Genomic DNA, 19,959 nt, shown 5'->3' on the forward strand with positions numbered 1-19,959 from the left:
TTAGTTACTAAACTGTTCTTATCTCAACCCATGGGAGTTGCTTTCTTTCGATTCTCCTCCCCGTCCCTCCAGGAGTGGGGGGAAGAAAGGTGGGGGGGGAAGTAGACTGCGTGGTTCTGATTTACAGCCTGGGCTTAAACCACGACACATCAGTATTTTAATTTAAAGGTTAAACTCACAAAAGTGCTTATACTGCAACTGTAACACAAAGAAGTGCACATTAAGTTTTATGTAATTACATCTTGTATTAGGGATGGAGATAGAGAAAGAAGATGTAAACGCCCTAGTTTTTCCAAGTGTTTTACTTTAGCTTAATGTTGCTACCATTACGCTGAAAAGGGAATCTCTGAATGTCAATACCATTCCAGTATTTCCTATGTCAGCCTTTCCTCTAGAGATACAGTATCTATTGGTTCAGTCTTTGCTATTGAAGCCAAACCACAATTCTTTGTCCTATCTTGTGCATGCTACCAAAGAGGATTTTAAATCACAGGACACAGCTGAAAACTGCAGTTTGACTCTGAAGTTAAATACAAACAGAAATGGAGAACTAAATGATCCACAGATTTACTTGATGATTTCAGATGGCTTTGTATTATGTTGTGTATAATATTTGTTTTTATTCCACATTACATACCATTTCAATTTATTTTTCATTATTTAGTAGCATATTGTCCAAAAGTTTTTGTTGTGTTGATGGTTTAACAACTGTGTTCAGTTACTGTGGATATGCATTTTAATTATGCCTTATTTAGGCAAAATAATATAAAGTAAATTGAAAAACAACAAATTGCCATAATAAACATGAGCAGACTACCTTGGCAAGTACATCTCTTTATGCACAACCAAAACTTTCCTTTGTCTGCTCAGTAATACTTCTGCCTTTTTTACTGTTTGGTAAAAAAATTAGGCAAGTTTATACTGCACCTGAAGACTTCTCCATTTATTTTTGGTCCTAGGTTGAGTAACGTTGGTGATAGGAGAAACAAAAGAATTCTATTGGCAGAGATAGGTCACTACACTAGAATTTAAGCTGTTACTGTTGCTCTGGAACAAGTCAATGACAGGGACATAGCAGCTGAGTATCCCAATTAATTTTTGAGGGACAGTTATATGGCAAATGCCTAAAAAAATACCAAAGCTATTCCCGGTATGCCCACAAGATAGTTTTTGTACATTAAGGTAGTTATTAGAAGAACAAAATAAAAAAAACCCAGAGAAATCCAACTTTTGGATTCATATCATTTACATATACTTGTGCTTCATTAGATAATGCTTAATTCATTTTTACTTGCTGAAAATGCTTGAGATAGAGAAATGGTTAATGGTTAATTTGATAGTAAAATACATGTTTAAAATAAATTAGAAGAATGCTCCATAAGAGAACACAGAAAAAGTGCAGGTCTTCTTTAACTCTTTTTTCCTGTTTGGAAAGCACTATCCCCAGAATGCAGTGCAGGTACATGTGTCAGGTGGTTATTTTGTGGTGCTTTGGCTAACATTTGATAAATGTTCTTTACTTGAGAGGAAACAGATACAGCACAAAACTTGTCCCAGAATCTCCTTATTCAGAAAATATTTCCTAAGGATGATTTATAGTTTCTTTTTGTACTACATGATGTAAAGGGGTCACCTGTTTGCAAGAGCAAGAAAACTAGCCCCATTGACAATCAATACTATTTTGTTGGCTCTTAATAACATATGAAGGAGGAAGGAAATCAGAGGTTACTGCATATTGCACCTTATAATCCACGCAAGAAATCACATCAGTATGTACTGGCAGAAAAGACTGGGTGGAGAGAAGAGGGAGATACTAACCGTGTTTATGTGGAAAACAGAGATGGAAACATCTCTGACTGAAAACAGAGAAAGTCTGTGTAACAGTAGGCAAAACACTTCCTCTGAAAAGGAAATATTTTCTTAAATATTATAATAGCACCTTGAAAATTTATTCAGTTTCTCTCATAGTTTCTCCTTTACCACTGATAATGCTGAGTGCTAGGTCAGGTCACTGAGATGAAGAAATTACAGTCTAGAGTCAGACAAGGGACATATTTGGTTCATCAGCATTTCTGTCAGTTATGGAAATATCTCAGATGGAAAATAAGCACTTTCTGCTACAATCCTCTGCTGGTTTTGATATGCTTCGTAACAATTATAAGTAGCTATGTAGTGCTGGGACTTTGGAGATCACCCAAAGGGCTGCACAGTACCGTTCTCACTAGTGCAAAAGGCAGTACCCTTTGCAAATATAAAATAGCTTATGACACATCCGTTCTTTTTATGACTCTGTGTATAGGTGTATAACTGTCGCGATTATGAAACTAGTCCTGAGGTCACAATTTCCTTCTTTTCCTATTTGATATTGCCTAGTAGTTTGAAAATAGAATTAAAAGGTGTTGATTTTTGTGTGCTTTACTTCGTGATCTAGTTGGCAAAAAACCTGCCATCTCACTGAACTAGTGAAAGAATAGAAAAGAACAGGATCTAACATCTGGTAAGACGTAACTTGGACTTTATTCTTGATTGTGTCTGTTCCAAATGCCAGGTGTCTATCACCTGGGGTATAGTCTTACTTTGGCAAAGTAAATCTATTACTAACTCTCTGAAGAATGCCGTCTCTGAATGATGCCACTGCTAATGGAACACTGATTTACTGCCACAACTGTAAAGAATCTTTTCTAACATTGTGTTACACTTCCCATCAATTTAGATCAACCAGGCCTAACATATGTGAGAAGTTATCTGCATTTTTCTCCAGTAAAACCGAAATGATGAAAGCTTTGCTTTCCCAGAGGTATGATCCACTATTGGTAGCCCCATTGTTTTTTTTTTAGCCCTCATCTTCTTTGTCAGGGCTGGAGCATATTATTCCTGCAATGCTTGCCAGAATTCTATGGCTTATTTGTTGTTTGAGACTTACCATATGTGTCTTTGATCCCTGCCTAGTAGGCATCCTGGCTGCTTGCCAGTTTGGCACTTATGATTATCAGCAGTATGAATAGCTCCCTTGCTTCTGATTCTGTCCTTCTTGCTGTCATCAAATCACTCTTTAAACAACTTTCTTATTTTCTTTTAGATGCTTGTAAATGACCAACCTATTTTTACCATGACTTTCTTGGCCAAGGTTTTGTGTCACACTGCAGGAAATCCAACAGCTTGATGTTTCCACTTCTAATGATCTGACTGCCAACTACCTGTGTAATTGCATGGGAACAATAAGGAGTACAGAAACATCGCTCATGGTAATATTTGAAGTTTGTCTGTGTATTAAACAAATTTGCCAGTTCTCTCCATCTGGTTGGCTTGGTGGCATAAATTCTATAAGAGATGATTTAATTTAGTGAAAAGCATTCCTTTAAATAGATGTTTTAAAACCCTTGACCAGAATACAGTGTAAGCCAATGACAATGATAAATCCATATGAGTACCAGAATAAGAAATACTTTTAAAAGACAGATGGAATGCCAAAAGCCAGTCATGCAATTTCTATTCACTATCCTGATGTAGCACTAAACACATCTGAGTTCGTCCACGTGTTCTGGTAAACTGAAGTTCCAAAATGCCATTGCTGAACAAAAAATATGAAGAACCAAAATAAGGAACAGCACAGGACATATAAAGGTCCAGACCACAAGAGGCCCATGTGCTGTTATAGAAAGTTCTGTCAGAAGTCTGTTATTCTTCATATGATTTTGCAAATGCTTCTGCCAGTATATATATTGGTACTACCACCGAAAGCAGACAAGGTTAAACAGTCTATTGTACTATATCTACTTTCATGTTAACTCACACAGCGGGGTGGAGTAAGCTTTGTAGCCCCTGTGAGCAAAACCAGTATTGGCATGATTATGCCTGCCTAAGACACACTGAAGTCTTCTTGGAGCTACTTCCACCCTGTGCTATCCTATGTGACTCTTGTTTAGGAAGAACAATTTGGCTTAGCTCCGAAGCTTTTAACACACAGTGCTTTCTTCAATAGATAGATTACCATGTACTTCTCCCAAGAAACATCTTCATCCAAGATGAATGTATTTTGTTTATACATCTCTTGAAACAACTGCTTACATGGAACTAGAAACACTAGTTGAAACATTCAGTGCTGAGTTGGCGAGGGTGAGAAACAAATTCTGATTTCAGGAAGAATGAGAGGTACAAAAGGAAAAAAAAAAAAAAAAAGAGAAGCTGTTGCATAACAGCCCAGTTTACTTGGGACTGCTTTATAATGTATCATTGTTATGTGTTCCTTCTCTGCCCAACAACACTGCGAATTCAGAAAAAGATGCTCCTTTTCAGCATATGCGGTGTCACTCTGAGTCTTAAAGCAGGTTTGTGTCCAAAAATGCCCACAGTAGACAGGCTGGAAGAACACACTGAAGCTTTAAGCCCTGCAAAAATGTCATTCAATTCTGGCAGCGTGTTTCACAGTTATGTTTGCAACAACAATGACTAACAAGCAACACTATCAGAAGGAACTCAATGTGGAGAAGATAGCATTTTGATAGCTAACTAGTTGTAGAGGTTTATAATGAAGCTAACTTCAGAGGCATCTGTAAGAAAAATGATTAAAGGGACTATGAAGTTTGACTTCAGTACTGGAGTAACTTGAGAACAGATTGGGTAGGTAGGAGGTATACTTTAGACACAGACATATTCTAACTGCCTCGTGATTGCATTTTTCACACTATTTCCAGCTTGCTATGAAATTTACAGAGAAGTGCAAAACGAAATTATTTACCTCAATAAAGTGCTTTTCTCTTCACATGTACTGCATCACAGATAAACTTTCACTGGGAGACAAAAAGAGTAAGGTTTGATTTTTTAGGCAGCCTTTGTGCATTTTACCCCTAGCTCTACAGGTAACAAGACCAAAGTAAGTACTTGAAGTCAGCATTTAATGGAAAGGAATTTTGACCTGTGAAAATATAAGAAATTTGAATCCACAAATATTTTATTGGAAGAACGCAGAAAAGATACTAACTGCCTCAGATTGCAGTCAATAGAGAAACCTCCTGGCACTTTTCTGTGGCCAGATTTGAAATTGCAGATGCCCACCACTGTTATTTCAAAATGAATTTTAAAGTTCTATTTTAAATATTTTATTTCAGAAAAGCTGTAATTATCCCTGAAAAAAAACCCCAAATTTCCCAGCCAATCCGTCAGCATCCAGTTTTGCTTTGCAATGACACTCAAAAACAGGGAGGGGTTTGCATGCACATAACAGCGAGCAGCAAGCTTGAAATGCAAAACAGCAGCAGAAAAAGGTGCTTTGAGAGCATCATGTCTACCTGAGAACTGAAACAGATTTGGCTGTAAACCTGATAATCTTTTGCAGCAAATGACAGACGAAAAGGTTAGTGAATTTAACAAAAACTTCCTGATACCCCAGAAAAGGAATGATCCGTAAACTATTTCCAGTGCATACGGTATTTCACTTGAGACTGGTCTGGAAAGTTGGCTGACGCACTGAATGCTGAAGGAGATGACAAAATACAATCTGCTGCTTCTGAGAGAGCTGTCAAAAACCTGAAAAGTACTCTGTTTGATACGTTCTAAGTTTCTGCTACCCAAATGAAAGACATAAATGCAAACATGTGCATAAAGCCTCTTAACAAAGACCTGCTGCCACTTGAAAAGGCCGAGTGAGCAGGACAGGCTTTTTTCAACATCATTCTCAGTCCCAGGACCCCAAACAGGGCAAGCGCGTTTGGCCTCGAAGCAGCCCCGTCCCTTCTTGCTCCTCTCTTCCCACTCAAGCCTTCTGCCAGAAGCACTGAAAGTCCAGGCTGGGCCCCTTTTCCCCGGGGCCCACCGGGCCTCCTCCTCGGTTTCTCCTCCACCCCTCCCCGCAACGGCAGGCTCCTGTGGCGCTGCTCAAACCCGCGCTACAGCGGTCAGTCACTGCTGGGGCTTCTCTGCCGGGCCGTGAGGAGGCGGAGGTGAGGGGAGGCTACAAGCCCGCCGCCGCCTCCGGGCAGGGTGACCCTCGCCGCTTGGGTCCGCCGCACCCGCCCGCTCGTAGGGCTGAGGCGGCGGTTGTCACAGCGTCCGTGGTGCGGGGCCGCGGCGGCGACACCGGCGCGGAGGGCTCCCGCGCCCCGCCAATCACAGGCCTTGCTCGGGGCCAGGCTGCCTTCTGTGGCGGCGGCGAAGGCGGTGAAGGCCACGGCGGTCCGAAGACCGACCTTGCGGCTGGCTCTCGGAGCGCTCGGCGGGGGCCCCGCTGCCGCGCCATGGGCACAGTGCCGTCAGCGCTGAAGCACTGCCTCAGCTACCAGCACCTCCTCAAGGAGCAGCTGTGGATCGGGGAGCCGGCCCCGCCGCCGCCGCCGCCGCCTGCGGCTCCGCACCCCGGGCAGGTATCGCCAGGCGGGGTGAAGGGATGGGATGGTGCCGGCCCTGCGAGGCGCGGCCGCCGCCAGGGGGAGGCCGGGGCCCGCAGGGCGCGGAGGGCCGCCGCCGCCGCCACTCCCCTCACGCACTTATCCTCGTCCCTGCTGCCCCCTGCCCGAGCCGGCCCTCAGCCCCCTCCCGGCCCGCACCGCAGGGTGTAAGGGCGTCACGGAGCAGTGGGGCTTCAAATCCCTACACGCCAATTTCTGGGCCTTTCCTGGTCAGTTTGAGTACTGCTGATTTAAAACCATCTGAACTGGTAGTGCAGACACAGGTGCGCGTCTCTGGTGGCGCTGTGGTCCCCTGCATCTGTTGGAATCTACTGTGTGAAAAGTCATAAATCTGTAGGGTGACACACGTTTTGGTGAGGCCACAGTATTGCCCAGGCTATTCGGTGTTTGTATTTCCCTAACAAGTGTGATGGGCCCATCTGCTGTCTGGTAGAGAGTTACTACAGCTCTAGAAGTGTGGAGGCAGAGCCACTGGCTCCTCTGGGGCACTTGCACCCTCCTTTTGGCCAGGGATTGTCATGAATGAGTGAAGGTGGTTGCGCAGCCTCCTGTCTGTCAGCTAGGAATAAGTGTGAAGAGTGACAAGATATAGGGGGGAGTGGGAGGGGAAGTTTGGTGAGGAGGCATGTGGGCAGGCCCCCAAATGAAGGCCGTAGGCCGTGACTGTCCTGATCATGGTTTTGGAAGAAAAGAAATGAAGGAAAGGGAAAGCTACCAGTGACTTTTAGGGAGAAGTTGCATAAATCTGGAGGAGGAGATCAATATGAGTAACTCAAACAAGGAGATAATTCTACAAGGAAATAATTCTGAGCATGACATTACTTTTGCTGTAACAGCATGCTTATTGTTCGGGCTTATTGTGTCTGAACTGTCATTCATTCTAATTCCACTAATCAGTCAATGCTTCAAACATAAAAAAACATGAGCCAAGCCTACAACAAAATTGGTTTAAAATTCACTTCTTCAAAAAATGCACTCCTTGTTCTCTTTTGTTTTTCTCCACCTTTCAGATATACCAGAAGTACATCTTCCATTTTTTTGCACCACCTGGAAGTGAAATTTTTTTATTAGAGAGCAATGTAACTTCAGAGGCAGGGAAATCATGGAAACTATAATGTTCTGAGTGCCACGAAAGCTCACAGCATTATAATTTTGCTTTAGATGATCTGAGCTTGATATTTCAAAAGCTACATATATGGAATACCCAAAGCAATACTTTTGTAAGCACAGTACTTTGTATGGGTAAGCGCCATACAGCTTCCAGCTATCATAGTTCCCTGAGAATAGTGCCTATCCAGCATTGAATTTTCAGGAAAAAAACCCAAGCATAATTCATTCAGTTATTTCTGTAAAAGTGGAAGAATATGTGCTTACTTTAAAGAGAAGCAAAATAGAATGAAAAGACTTTTGTGTACTGGCATGAAGCGAAGCATTAGAACCTCTTCATTTGCCCTTGCTACATTTTGGTGCATTTGCTGTAAGTTTCAAGGGCTTTTTGCAACAGAGAAGGTTTGAAGTCAAAGACAAGCAATATTATCTTCTCAAAAGATAGTAGATAAAAATAAAAAAAGTTTTTTTATTGTAATGGATGCCTGTAACTTTTGCTTCATTTCTGCAGTGCTCTTTCATTTTCACAACCATTTTTCTTCTTCCAAGCATACAGAAAGAGGTCTTTTTCAGTAAATAGCAAACAGGAGAATTTGCTGATTATCTTCCTGTGCACATTGATGTGATTGCACAGTCTGCTGAGCATATCGACACTAATCAAGTCCGGAGTTGGACACTGTTAATGTTTTAACGTTTGCTTCTGCATTACCTTGCTGTGATTTTTATTGGAAGGTTTTAGTAATTTTCTTTATTTTACATGAATATGTTCAAATTTCCATTTTTCTGACATGGATGCTTAAACAACCCATAAAGGTTTTCCTTATGCTTGAGTGCATTCTGTGTCAATCCTGTTCAAGAAAATACTTGTTCTTCTTTATGTGATCTAGAAACCATATTAGCTCAAGTGGTGGTTGTAAAAAGTGGAGGGTTTTTTGTTTATTTTGACCAGTGTATTTGACCTGTTACGGGGACACCACTGTAATCACATTTATGTGGGTATACTAACAAATAAAATAGGGGAAGTGACTTAAGGTGCAAGAAAGGTTTCCCAGAAATGTTTTCCATATTTTCCAGTTTCCCAAGAAGAGTTTCCCAGCTTTCATGGCTAATGAAAATAAGGTGTTGATTTTCTTGCTGAAATATTTTCAGGAGTTTCTCAATTTTTTATTTTATTTTTTTTTTTTTTAGCACAAAGTAAAATGTCATTAGAATGTTGCTACCAGGACGCTTGTAAAACTAAAATAGCTCAATTGGGTTTCGAAAATCCAAAATATATAAAAATTTGATTATGTGCTGTGCTGACTAATTTGTAAAGGTCCAGGATTAACCACTTGGATCTGTATTGGAGGCAAAATAATAGGTCCTAGAGTGAGTAGTGGGATATCCTTGCTTTCCCTTAATTTCCCTGTTTAATTTAGCCAACAATTCTGTAGTATTTTTACAGTGGCAGTAGATGTTGCTGTCCTAGGAAGATATCCGCAGTAATCAAGATTGCTACCAATGGTGACTCATAGCACTTGACTGGAATTTGCAATGTACTTTGTGTTCTGTTTTATAAAATCCTCAGGCTGAACAACAGGGAGGAAGGCTGGCTGTTCCTTGCTGCTGCTGGTTGTCCCCTGGTTTAGCAGAAACCTCCTGGCTGGAAGGGGGAATGGCCTGAGAGAAACTGACATTGGTCTCATCCTACATACTTGATGTTATGTTTTCATGTAGGTTAAAATGCAATTTTAATGTATTTGGAATAGCCTAAGGACACAGCAGGGAAGAGCTGGATGGCTAAAGAAGTGGTGTAAAAGACTGGGATGAAATTCAAAGGTACTTTGAGATTAATAACCCAAACTCGAAACTGTGACATTATCAGAAATGGCTGAAGAAGGGAAAAACCTTGGAATATTCACAAATCGTGGGAGTGCCATGAACAAGCTGCCAATACAGTATAGCTTCTAAAAGAATCAAATCAAGTCCTTGGATATGTCAGATCAAGTATTTCCAGTCAAACAGAGGGAAATGTTGCCATTGCAAAACACTGGATCTGAGGCTTGTTCAGTTTTGGTTAGCCATGTTCAAGATTGAATTGCAGCTGGAACAAGTTAGGTCTTGCACCCAGTGGTGCAAGAATGGTCAGGAAAATGGAGATAAAATGTAAAATAACTTTGTTTTGTTTGATATCTAGTGTTAAGACCTGAGCAGGCAGGGAGGGAAGAAGAGGAAAGAGCTGCTTAAAATAAAGGAATATGTTGCCACACACAAACAAATGCTTATAATTTGTCTTTTAAATACAGAGTAGAAATCTAAAAGCTAAGTATCAAGTGGTGACATTCTTTAATAAGCATAAAATAAGCAAAATTATGAGGGTGAGTAACCTGTATGATTTATGTTTAGAAAAAGGACTATGTGATGTGGTTTCCATAGTAGTGAAAATGACTGGATTTTTAAATTTTATGTAATAAGGAATAGAGACTAGTTATTTAGTTGTTGGAAAACAGACAATTCCAATTTTTAATTACATTTCATGGCTTATAATACTTTGGAAAAAATAGAATTAGTTAAGATCATTGTGCCAACTTCAGTATGGATATTCGTCTTCTGCCACTTTAAATCAGTGCATCCTGCTCTACTCTGCAAGAGTTGTAATGGCTAAACATAGCTAAGTAATAAGCATCTTTCTCTTAGACCCTATGTTTTAATGTACCACTAGTTAGGTGTACTAAGATGTATGGCTTATTAGGAGTTACATGGTTTGGTGAGGGCTGCCTACATCTACTACAAGGAAAGCAAAATTAAGTAAAAAAAATAAAACTCTAGTCTCTTGCTCTCCCAGATGTGGCTGTAACTCTAGGAGGCATAAATCTATCTAAATAATGCTAATATGTGCTCTGTTATCCTGTAGGATTTCTGTCACAGATTGAGACTGTCATATGGATGCAATATCCAGAATTATTAACACTTGTTTGGTATATTATCATTGGAAATCATAGTGTACATTATTGTCAGTTTTATAACTGAAGAGGAACACAAATTTTACATGCTAAATATGTATAATAATGAACAAGAGCTTGGGTCATCTAATTTATACAGGTAGCTTTTGTTTCAGTGCCTAGGTTGCAATGATTTATATGCTACATGCCTAAATATCCAGACCTAAAACACACAGCCTAAGATTCCCACATCTCCTCACTGCATGACACTCGTGGATCAAGAGGTGCACACAAGTGTCTTGCTTTTGCAGTTTTAATATACTTATTTAGATTTTGCAATATACTGTCATGTTTTAAACACATGCCTGAAGCCTCTCAAATGTATTTTTAAAGTAACTAAAGAATAACAATGAAAGCCACAGTCTTCTCGTCTTAACCACTTTTGTATTTGATGGTTGTTTCTTGATTCAAATTATGGCGTAAAAAATGAAGCGTATAGTATTGTGCTAACTGGGAGGAGAAGTCATGTATGTTTTATTTGAGTATTTAGCTACACCTCAGGGGTATAGCTAACTGATTTGAGGCATACTATATTTTCATGTTCTTTTTATCTCCATGTAATTATACATCCCAAGAATGAATACATATTTGCAGTCTATCGTTAAATAAATATTTAGGCTATTTTCCTTTTTTCATTTAGTTTCTTTAGTATAAGAAGTATTATAAAATTTGCTGTCAGCAATGTTGCAAATGTATTAATTTATTGTGACAATTACAGTATGCAAGAAATACATCATAATTTACATTCTTTTTTATCTGTTGAAAATTGTATATAATGTGCATTTTTAATAGAAAAAAAAAAAAAAGAAGGTACATGTCCTGAACTTTATATTGCAGAATTCTTGTTTCTTGACTTTTTGAAAAGATGACATCATTCATAGATACTTAATGAGATCAGTATAGAGAAAGTATATTAATTGCAGGGGGCAAAGACCTTGTATCCTTTCCCTCCCCCCTCTCTTTTACCCACCATACTTGCCTCATCTGTGTTTTCATCATGGACTTCCAAAGTATTTATATTTTATGTTGGTTTTCATTTGTTTCATTTGCATTTATATGTGTATTTGAAGACTAAATATCTGATCACTAAGAGACTTAAATTCCTGATTTTCAGCCCTTCATATTCCTCTACATGTAGAGGCTTTGTCAGTGCAAAGCTGAATTGGTGGATCTTTTTCTCAACAAATGCATCACAAAAATGGGCCTTTTTTTTGTTTTGTTGCAGATTCTCAAGCAACATTTCTTTTCTTTTGATGTAAAACTTACAAAGTTATAAATAAAAAAAGTAGAAAAGATTACTATAACTATAATTGAGAATTAAATTATAAATTAACTTTGTATTAGCATGCTGTATCTTTTCTTTGTGACTTTGGAGATGATAAATGACCTTTGATACATGCTGACACTGAAGGTCATAAATAAAATACAAAAACACACTCCCTCTAAATTTAATCAGAGTAGAGATAGTTCAATGCTGAGATCTTTCCAAAATTTTCTTTGAAGTCAAGAGGAGTTTCTCCTTTGGAAGATCCATTCACTAGGCTCATGCCAGTTTATTCAGCTAGGTATCCTTTATGCTGCAAAATAAGAGCTCAAGAACGTTGGTGGATAAAGTGTTGAAGAGAGAAAGTCCAAAAAGGCTAAGTATTTGGTTTGCTAAGGGTGCCAAACCTTAGATGTTAGAATGTTAACCTAGGATGTTAGAAGTTAAGAGGCTGATAATAAAGTGTAAGTTAGACCTAAATGGAGTCACTGGTTTTTAGTTCTTTTGTGTCACTGGATCATAAATAGTGGAAAGATAACAGGAGCTTTTTAGTTGATACTGATTTATGCTATACTGGGATTATAATGTGGGTTTAGAAGTTTATAATACAGCTGGAAATGTTGTAAAGGATTTTACAGATCTTGCTCTGCAAATTTGGGAATTAAAAAAATGCACAGGAAATTTCTACTCAGACCCAACATCTGTTTTTTGGTGAGATCCTGTTTTGACTTGTCCCACCTCCACCTCCTTCAAAGCCTACATATGGGCACAGTGATGTTCATTTCCTCTCTTGCCAGTTCAAGGAAACAGATTTAATTTCAGACACCCCATGTGTCAAATCATCATTTTAAAATACATACGTCTGAGATCATTCTTCGTAATTCTTTTTCTCATTGCCTTGGCTGAGAGTGAAGATAAGTGAACTACCCAAGATCAACTAGATCCAAATTTAATTCCTATTGAAATAAATGGGTTTGTCTCAGGTTTTAATAAGGATTTCATTTACAATTTGTGGATCTTCTAGCTCTAGTTTGGGTAAGGAAATCTTACAGTGCCTTTTTAAGACTACTGTAAGACTTCCCAGTTGGTCAAACATAGAAGTTTTCATAAAGCAAAATACTTACTGCTCCTTATTAATCAAATTTTGTATATTTAAACTGTCTGACAAGGTGGCTAATAGATAGTAGTAACAGTTGTATCTATAGTGGCTTGAATTACAAGTTTTTATTTTTTCACTTAGATGAATTCCACCTTGGCTTGAAGGTGGAATGCTGGGTACCTAGAAAGAAGTTGCTCTTAATTTTCTCTCCATTTTAATGACAGGACCTTTTTCAGTGTTTCAGAGGAAAAAGGTAGCTCCAATTCTTGCAGTATCTGTGTTGGAAGATCTGCTTGTTTATGTAAGTATGTGTTTGAATTTCAGTTTCTATGTGAATATCACACAGTGAGAAACTGGTGCAGTGTAGGTACAGTCCAGAGATAAAGCTGAAATGAGTTCCTGTCATCTCTGCTCTTTCACAACATAAATATTCAAGGTGTTTAACCAAGGTGATGATTCTCTGAAATTTTAGGAATTGAAGGTTATTGAGATCCTTTGATGTGTCAAATGTGGAAGAAGTTATGTTTAAAGAAACAGTGGGGGACTGCGGAAAAGTAGTTATTTAGTATTTCAGGCTGTGTTGAATTCTGTTGTTTAGCTTCTCATTCACTTAACAAAAGTTAAATATTTTCTTTAGCATTCTTCTTTTCCCCAAAATGTGTATTTTAAAAGATAGATGAAGTGTGAAAGAGAAATGTGTATTAAAGATGGTGTGTGGTATTGTGAACTTGCTGGGGAATGTGTACCACCTTACAGTGTGTGCCAATGCACATCACAATGCATATGTGGACTCTGACATACAGTGTAATGAAATACTATGCACTCAGTAAGGCTCATCAATTAACCTCAGAAAATACTGGAATGTAAAAATATTAATTTTAAGAATAGGAATAAAAAGCTGTCAGGCACAAATTTATAGGAAAAAGTTCTCTCTGGTTATCTAATCCATCCATCTTCTGTCACTTGAAAAACTCATCAGGATATTGAAATTCTGAGAAATGTTGCTCTGTTTTCTGATCTGGAATTTCTGAGATAAGAGCATGTAATATGAGGCCTTTAGCTCCATGATCAAAATCAGGCTTTCATACTGTGCTAAATACCAGTAAAGCTAATTCAGCATTTTTCTTTTCAGCAAAAGGGAAATATTTTATTACTGCTGTATTAATGTACAGTTGTATCGCCCTTTTGGGGCAGAAATGTCAAAATTGTGCACACACTTTAAGTAGTGCAGTGGAGATAAAAGTTTCTTCTATTTTGTAATATGTTGATAGTGACATAAATTTTAATGAATAATAAAGAGTTTATGAGAGTACAAATCAGATACAGATGTTATTCTTCTGACTATCTAGTCTTTTAATCAATCTCTTACTCCAAAGGAATCACTAAACTGATAAATGCATGATTCACATTTCAGGAAAATACTTTTAGAGAAAGTTATAAGGGTTGCTTTTCAATCTTTAGGTATTAGAGTTGGAAGCAATCAGCTGATGACTTCACAGACTTTTACTGGGTTAGACATAATAATTGATGGTGAAGATTCCAATCGTAGTGTGGTACAAAATTCTAATGTTGCAAAGGATGAAAAGATGCTGCCAGGTTATAAGAAAGAAATTATAATTATTGCCAGAATGCCAGCTGATACTATTTTTAGATAATTCCCTTTTTAAATGGAGATTTATGGTTTGATGTAAATGAATGAGTTACTCCAACTGTTATATTACATTTTAATTTTTTATTTGGATTAAATACATTTATGACAGTGATTCTCAACAACTTTTGCAAAACAGAACAAAATGAAAAACAACCCCCCAAAACCAACCCAGATTTATTACATGCAAAAACTGCTAAAAGGTGCATTGATAAAAAAAACCTCTGCTGGGTAGACATTTCTTCTTTGCTTGTGTTTTTTTTTTGTGCACAGATGTTAGCTGTTTTGTATGGGAATAAAGGTGTTAGTTTATGAGTTTCTTGGAGAAAAAAGTTTAAAGGCTTTGAGTGCATAAGATGTGTGGACTGAAGCGCCAGAGGACATTGGTGGAATGTTAGGTGAAACCCATAGGGAAATAATTCAACAGCAGCATCTGGAAAGGAACTGCATGTGGCTTTAGGGTTTACTTTTAATGCAAGTAGTTAAGATGAGATTAAATATAGGTGTTAGTATGTGAGAAATGGGGGAGCAAGCTAAGTGATGAAGATATATCTTGTGGAATACTGGTATTAGTCAAAAGATTTAACAGAATCCACAGGTGATCACAGCTGAATTTTTAATAGCCTGGAAACATAATTTGAGTTGGGTTATATGTTGGCTTCATATAAACCAAAACAGCTTACATGAAGAAATTACTGGGGAAAGAGAAGGAAGAGGATTGGCAAGTTCCTTTGCCCTGCCATGGCTTAATGTTGCCTGAATGATATGAAGAAGATGGAAAGTTAAGCTACTATGCCAGCTGACTGTTGGCTCTACAGGGGGAATCAACTGGTGATTAAGAATTTTGTCTTGTCTCCCTGCTGTTTTTTGATATTTAGGACTTGATTCAATCGCCTAAGTATAATTGTCTGGTGCCGTAAGAGATGCCGTAAGGTACCTGAGGTGGTTTGTAGGGTTGGCGGATATCAAACAAGATTTATGGGAGACTTCCACCCCCTGGCACAATAGCTGGAAGTCAGGTGGGATGCATCTCAGACGCACTAGTGCCTGTAATTTGCCACCTGACTTGCACTCTTACAACTCGCCTGAATTGTTTCATCACTGACAGTGATGGGGAGTGGCTTGCTTCAGCCAGCCATGCTTCAGTGCTGATGCCATTTAGGATGCCCTATAATATCCTACTTTACCTCCATCTGCCAAAAAAGGCACAGGTCCTGTGTCCTACATGCTGTGTTTAGGACACCTTAAGACATTATGTGTGAATATATAAATAGACTGTACAGAGATACTTAGCACACCAGTAGACAGGTATGTGTGGATACCTAAGTTCAGGTGTTTTAAAGTCAGGTTGAATCCTGCCATTAAGAACATTTCAGGACATTTTGAGCTTAGTGAGTTGTGTAGCTGGCTTGCCATTTATTCCCTAAGTATTATTATCTATTATCAGTTTAGAAAATTCTGTGGTCAACATTATGTGTCACAGTAAAATGAAAATACAGCTAATGGTAGTATTATTGGATATTTTTTACTTTCTTTGTGCTCAGTTAACACTGGCCCACTGCTGTTATTACCAGTTTTACAGCAATGCACGTTAGTTTCTTATCTGTTGTACAACTTATTATCCAGAATATGGAGGCTGTGAAAAAATCTTTCTAAATATGCAAAGTCTGGGAGTGGAAGCAATAAAAAGCCTAGGAAATCTTATGATTCATTTTGCCATGATAACAATCTTCTCAAGCAGTCTGAAGTGATAGGACCCTATTTTGGTTTTGCCTTTGTTTAGTTTCTCTAGTACCAATCCATTTTCTTCTGCTTGTTCCACTTTTTTCAGGTTTGCATGATTAGAACAAATTGCAATCTTAATACATAACTATTTAATGCAATAAATCAGAAAGTTAGCCAGTTCAGCAGGAGCTGTGGCATATAATTATGAGTACTTTTTAATAAACTCATAAACCCCAATATTTTAAAAAAAGTTTATTTAAAACATAAAGCATTATATTTGTCTTTTTTCTAAATTTCATATAAGCAAAATTTTCAATAGCTTTAATTATTATCAGTTAAATGGGCAGAAACTTATTTAAATATGTTCACACTTGGCTGATTCAGTTGTGAAAATGGAACATTTTTGCAGCATCGAGAATCGTGCAGTGTTCAAGATATCATAATTTCCTTCCTACTGTTGGGAAATTATTATGGTAATGTTTTGCAGATGTTATTTTTCTAAAGAGCTTTATAAATTTAAAATTCACCTGAAGGATGAGTTGCCAACTGTGGCTAAATAAATAACCATTAAACTACTGTAATTTTTATCGTTGTCTTTTGAGAAGAGAGCTATGGAAAACATAGCGGTGAGCCAGCAGTAGTTGAATTAAAGATTTCTTTGATCTTTTAGGCACTGCCTTTGGACACAGAAGGTGATTTTGATGACAATAATAATTGAGAATAGTTGATTTACTTCCAACTTTTCACTTGAGTTCTTGAAGATCTAGGCATAGCTCACTTTTATTTACAATGAGGTATTTAAAGAGACTTGCCTGATAAAGTGGATGGGCTGGTTTGTCAATGTATTCATTTTCCCTCTCCCCTTGATATCCCAAAGCATTATAAAGGGCAAATTGTTTTCACATGTTGGTTTTGTAAGGATGATCATGCCTCTGCTTTTTCAATGTGTGTGGAAAACCACCAGTCTTTCTGCCTTTTGGAATTCTGTCTTCAGTCTTGCCTGTAAAACACTATGCACACCATAATACTATTACCATAAATAATAGTAAAGGAAAGTGTGGGAGGTTTTGGCTCCAGTGTCATCAGTATGCTGTTGATATCAGTTCTCTGTATCCTTTTCTTCCAGCCCAGATGGCAGACTGTAATTGTTTTTCCAGGCTTTGACCAAGATAGGGATGTGGATGAAAGTGAGTTGGCTGCAAAACAACTTGGTTAATGGAGAAATACTGCTTGTTAGCATTTAGGGAAATAGAAAAAGGTAATGTATACACCATGTCCTGAAAATACATTTTTAATTTTTGCTAAAGCGTCTGACTGTCTTGGCCTCTTACTAACAACAGAGGCCTCTAGTACTGTTTATAGTTAATTAATTCCATTGTAACACAAGTCTAACTGTGGTTATCTATTCCTCTGCTACCACCTGACTCTAGTAATACATTTGTTTTATCATTAGTTTGCAAGTTATCTAGAAGTGTCTGTAACTGCAGCACATTTGCCTGCTTTTAGGTTGCATGATCTCTTAGCTTTAATTCACATTTTGTCCTGGGTTTAGCTATAACAGTTTTCTCCTTCCTAGTAGCTGGTGCAGCATTTCGGCTTTAGTCTGAGAACAATGCTGATAACATACCAATGTTTTAGTTGTTGCTAAGTAGTGATTACTCTGATCATAGAATCATAGGGTCATAGAATAGTTAGGGTTGGAAAAGACCTTAAGATCATGTAGTTCCAGCTCCCCTGCCATGGACAGGGATGCCTCACACTAGACCAGGTTGCCCAAGACTTTGTCCAACCTGGCCTTGAACACTGCCAGGGATGGAGCATTTACCACTTCTTTGGGCAACCTGTTCCAGTGCCTCACCACCCTCACAGTAGAGAACTTCCTTATATCTAACGTGAACTTCTCCTGTTTTAAGTTTAAAGCCATTACTCCTTGTCTTATTGCTACTGATGAAGAGTCCTTCTTCAGCATCCTTGTAGGACCCCTTCAGATACTGGAAGGCTGCAAGAGGTCTCCACGCAGCCTTCTCTTCTCCAAGCTGAACAGCCCCAACTTTCTTAGCATGTCTTCATACGGGAGGTGGTCGAGCCCCATTATCGTCCTTGTGGCCCTCCTCTGGATTTGCTCCAATAGCTCCATATCCTTCTTGTGTTGAGGACACAAGGACTTTTCAGTCTCATGCTCTGCCAGTGAGGAGGGCACAAGAAGCCAGGAGGAAGCAAAGACAGGACACCTGACCCAAATTAGCCAAAGGGATATTCCATACCACAGCACATCATGCCCAGTATATAAACTGGGGGGAGTCACCCAAAAGGGCAGATTACTGCTTGGGCCGGGCTGAGTGACGATCTGTGGGTGGTGAGCGATTGTATTGTGCAACACTTGTGTTTATTGGTTTTTTTTTATTCTTTCCTTTTTTAATTTAATATTCTCTCCCCTTGTTATTTCCCTTATAATTATTATTATTGTTAGTTTTATAGTATTTTTATAATTATTATTATTATTAGTTTTATAGTATTAGTTTTGTATTATACTTTAGTTATTGGACTGTTGTTATCTCAACCCATACATTCATTCCTTCAATTTTCTTTCCCATCCTGCCTGGAAGGGAGGCTGCAAAGGGGAGGTATGAGAGTGAGTGGCTGTGTGGTTCTGAGTTACCAGCTGTGCTTAAACCACGACATGCTTTTACTCAGACCTGTCCAATTCCACGTGCTCTACATGTGTTGAAAATAGCAACAAATGTTTTTTTAGGAGATTGCAAGTCATCAGTAATAATTAAGAAAGGTCATACTCAACCAAGAGATTGACGTTTGAACAGATTTATTGTTCCTTCAGGTTATTAATGATTTTATGTAAAATACAGACATGAATATTAAAGAAGGCATTTCTTTGTTTTTCAAAGATTTTGAACAGTCTTTGGGCTTGATTTTGTCGTGTAAAGATACTGCTTTTTTTTTCAGAGCATCCAACATCATGGCAGAGAATTGGATGTGGTTTACAGTTACTCTTAGAACTAGCTGCTTCTTCTGTTAGACATCCAGTCCCCAGTTCCAGAGATTCCCTTTCTGAAGGGTGGTCAGAACAGCAGTTTCTCTACCTGCACCTCTGTGTGGAATTTTCTGATCCACTGGAGCTCACGTTTGACAAATTTTAAGCCTTGGCCACCAGAAAAGTTTGCGTGAGTCTCTACCGACATGGAAGAGGTTATTATCCTTGACAGTATAGCTAAAATGAAGCATGGACTGTCGGGATTTTGGTGATCACAATTTTAAAAAGGGAAGTTTATGCAATTCAAACATTCACATTTTTTCCTTTGCTTACTAAAGCAAAAGGCTTCTGGGAGTCAGTAACTGTCTTCACATCATAATAATTTCTATACATATTTTCCAGTATACTTTCACTGGCTTTTTTAAAGCGAGTTATCAAAATATTTGAAGAAAAATAAGAATCAAACCCAATAAAATGTGTAAAATAATACATCTAGAATATTGATATTTATATGCATATATTTCCCCATAATATTTATTTCTAGTATATGAAATAATACTAGTAATTTTATTTTATGTAATAATGTCATTTATGTTCCCTCATGAATGTTTGTATTTTGAACAGGTAGTCTTAATAGATTTTTATCTTTACCATTATGTAAGGTGGGAAATACAGCTTTTATTCATTTTATATCCAGCATAGCCATTACTGTGTACCTGAGATAAAACCACTGGTTGTGACC

The 19,959-nt window shown here is 38.2% G+C and overlaps 1 protein-coding gene across 1 annotated transcript in view; it reads left to right on the forward strand.

Annotated features, from left to right (window-relative positions):
* Window positions 1-6,233: 6,233 nt before the first annotated feature.
* HMGCLL1 (3-hydroxy-3-methylglutaryl-CoA lyase like 1) overlaps window positions 6,234-19,959 on the forward strand; it is a gene marked incomplete at both ends in the record, with an annotated part of 79,148 nt that continues 65,422 nt past the window's right edge. The window contains one exon of the mRNA XM_080615808.1: window positions 6,234-6,359. Coding sequence (XP_080471934.1) covers window positions 6,234-6,359 — 126 coding nt within the window. The remainder of the gene's footprint in view (window positions 6,360-19,959) is intronic.

The sequence above is a fragment of the Psittacula echo genome (genome assembly GCF_963264785.1).
Source record: "Psittacula echo genome assembly, chromosome: 4".
NCBI classification, from domain to species: Eukaryota; Metazoa; Chordata; class Aves; order Psittaciformes; family Psittacidae; genus Psittacula; species Psittacula echo.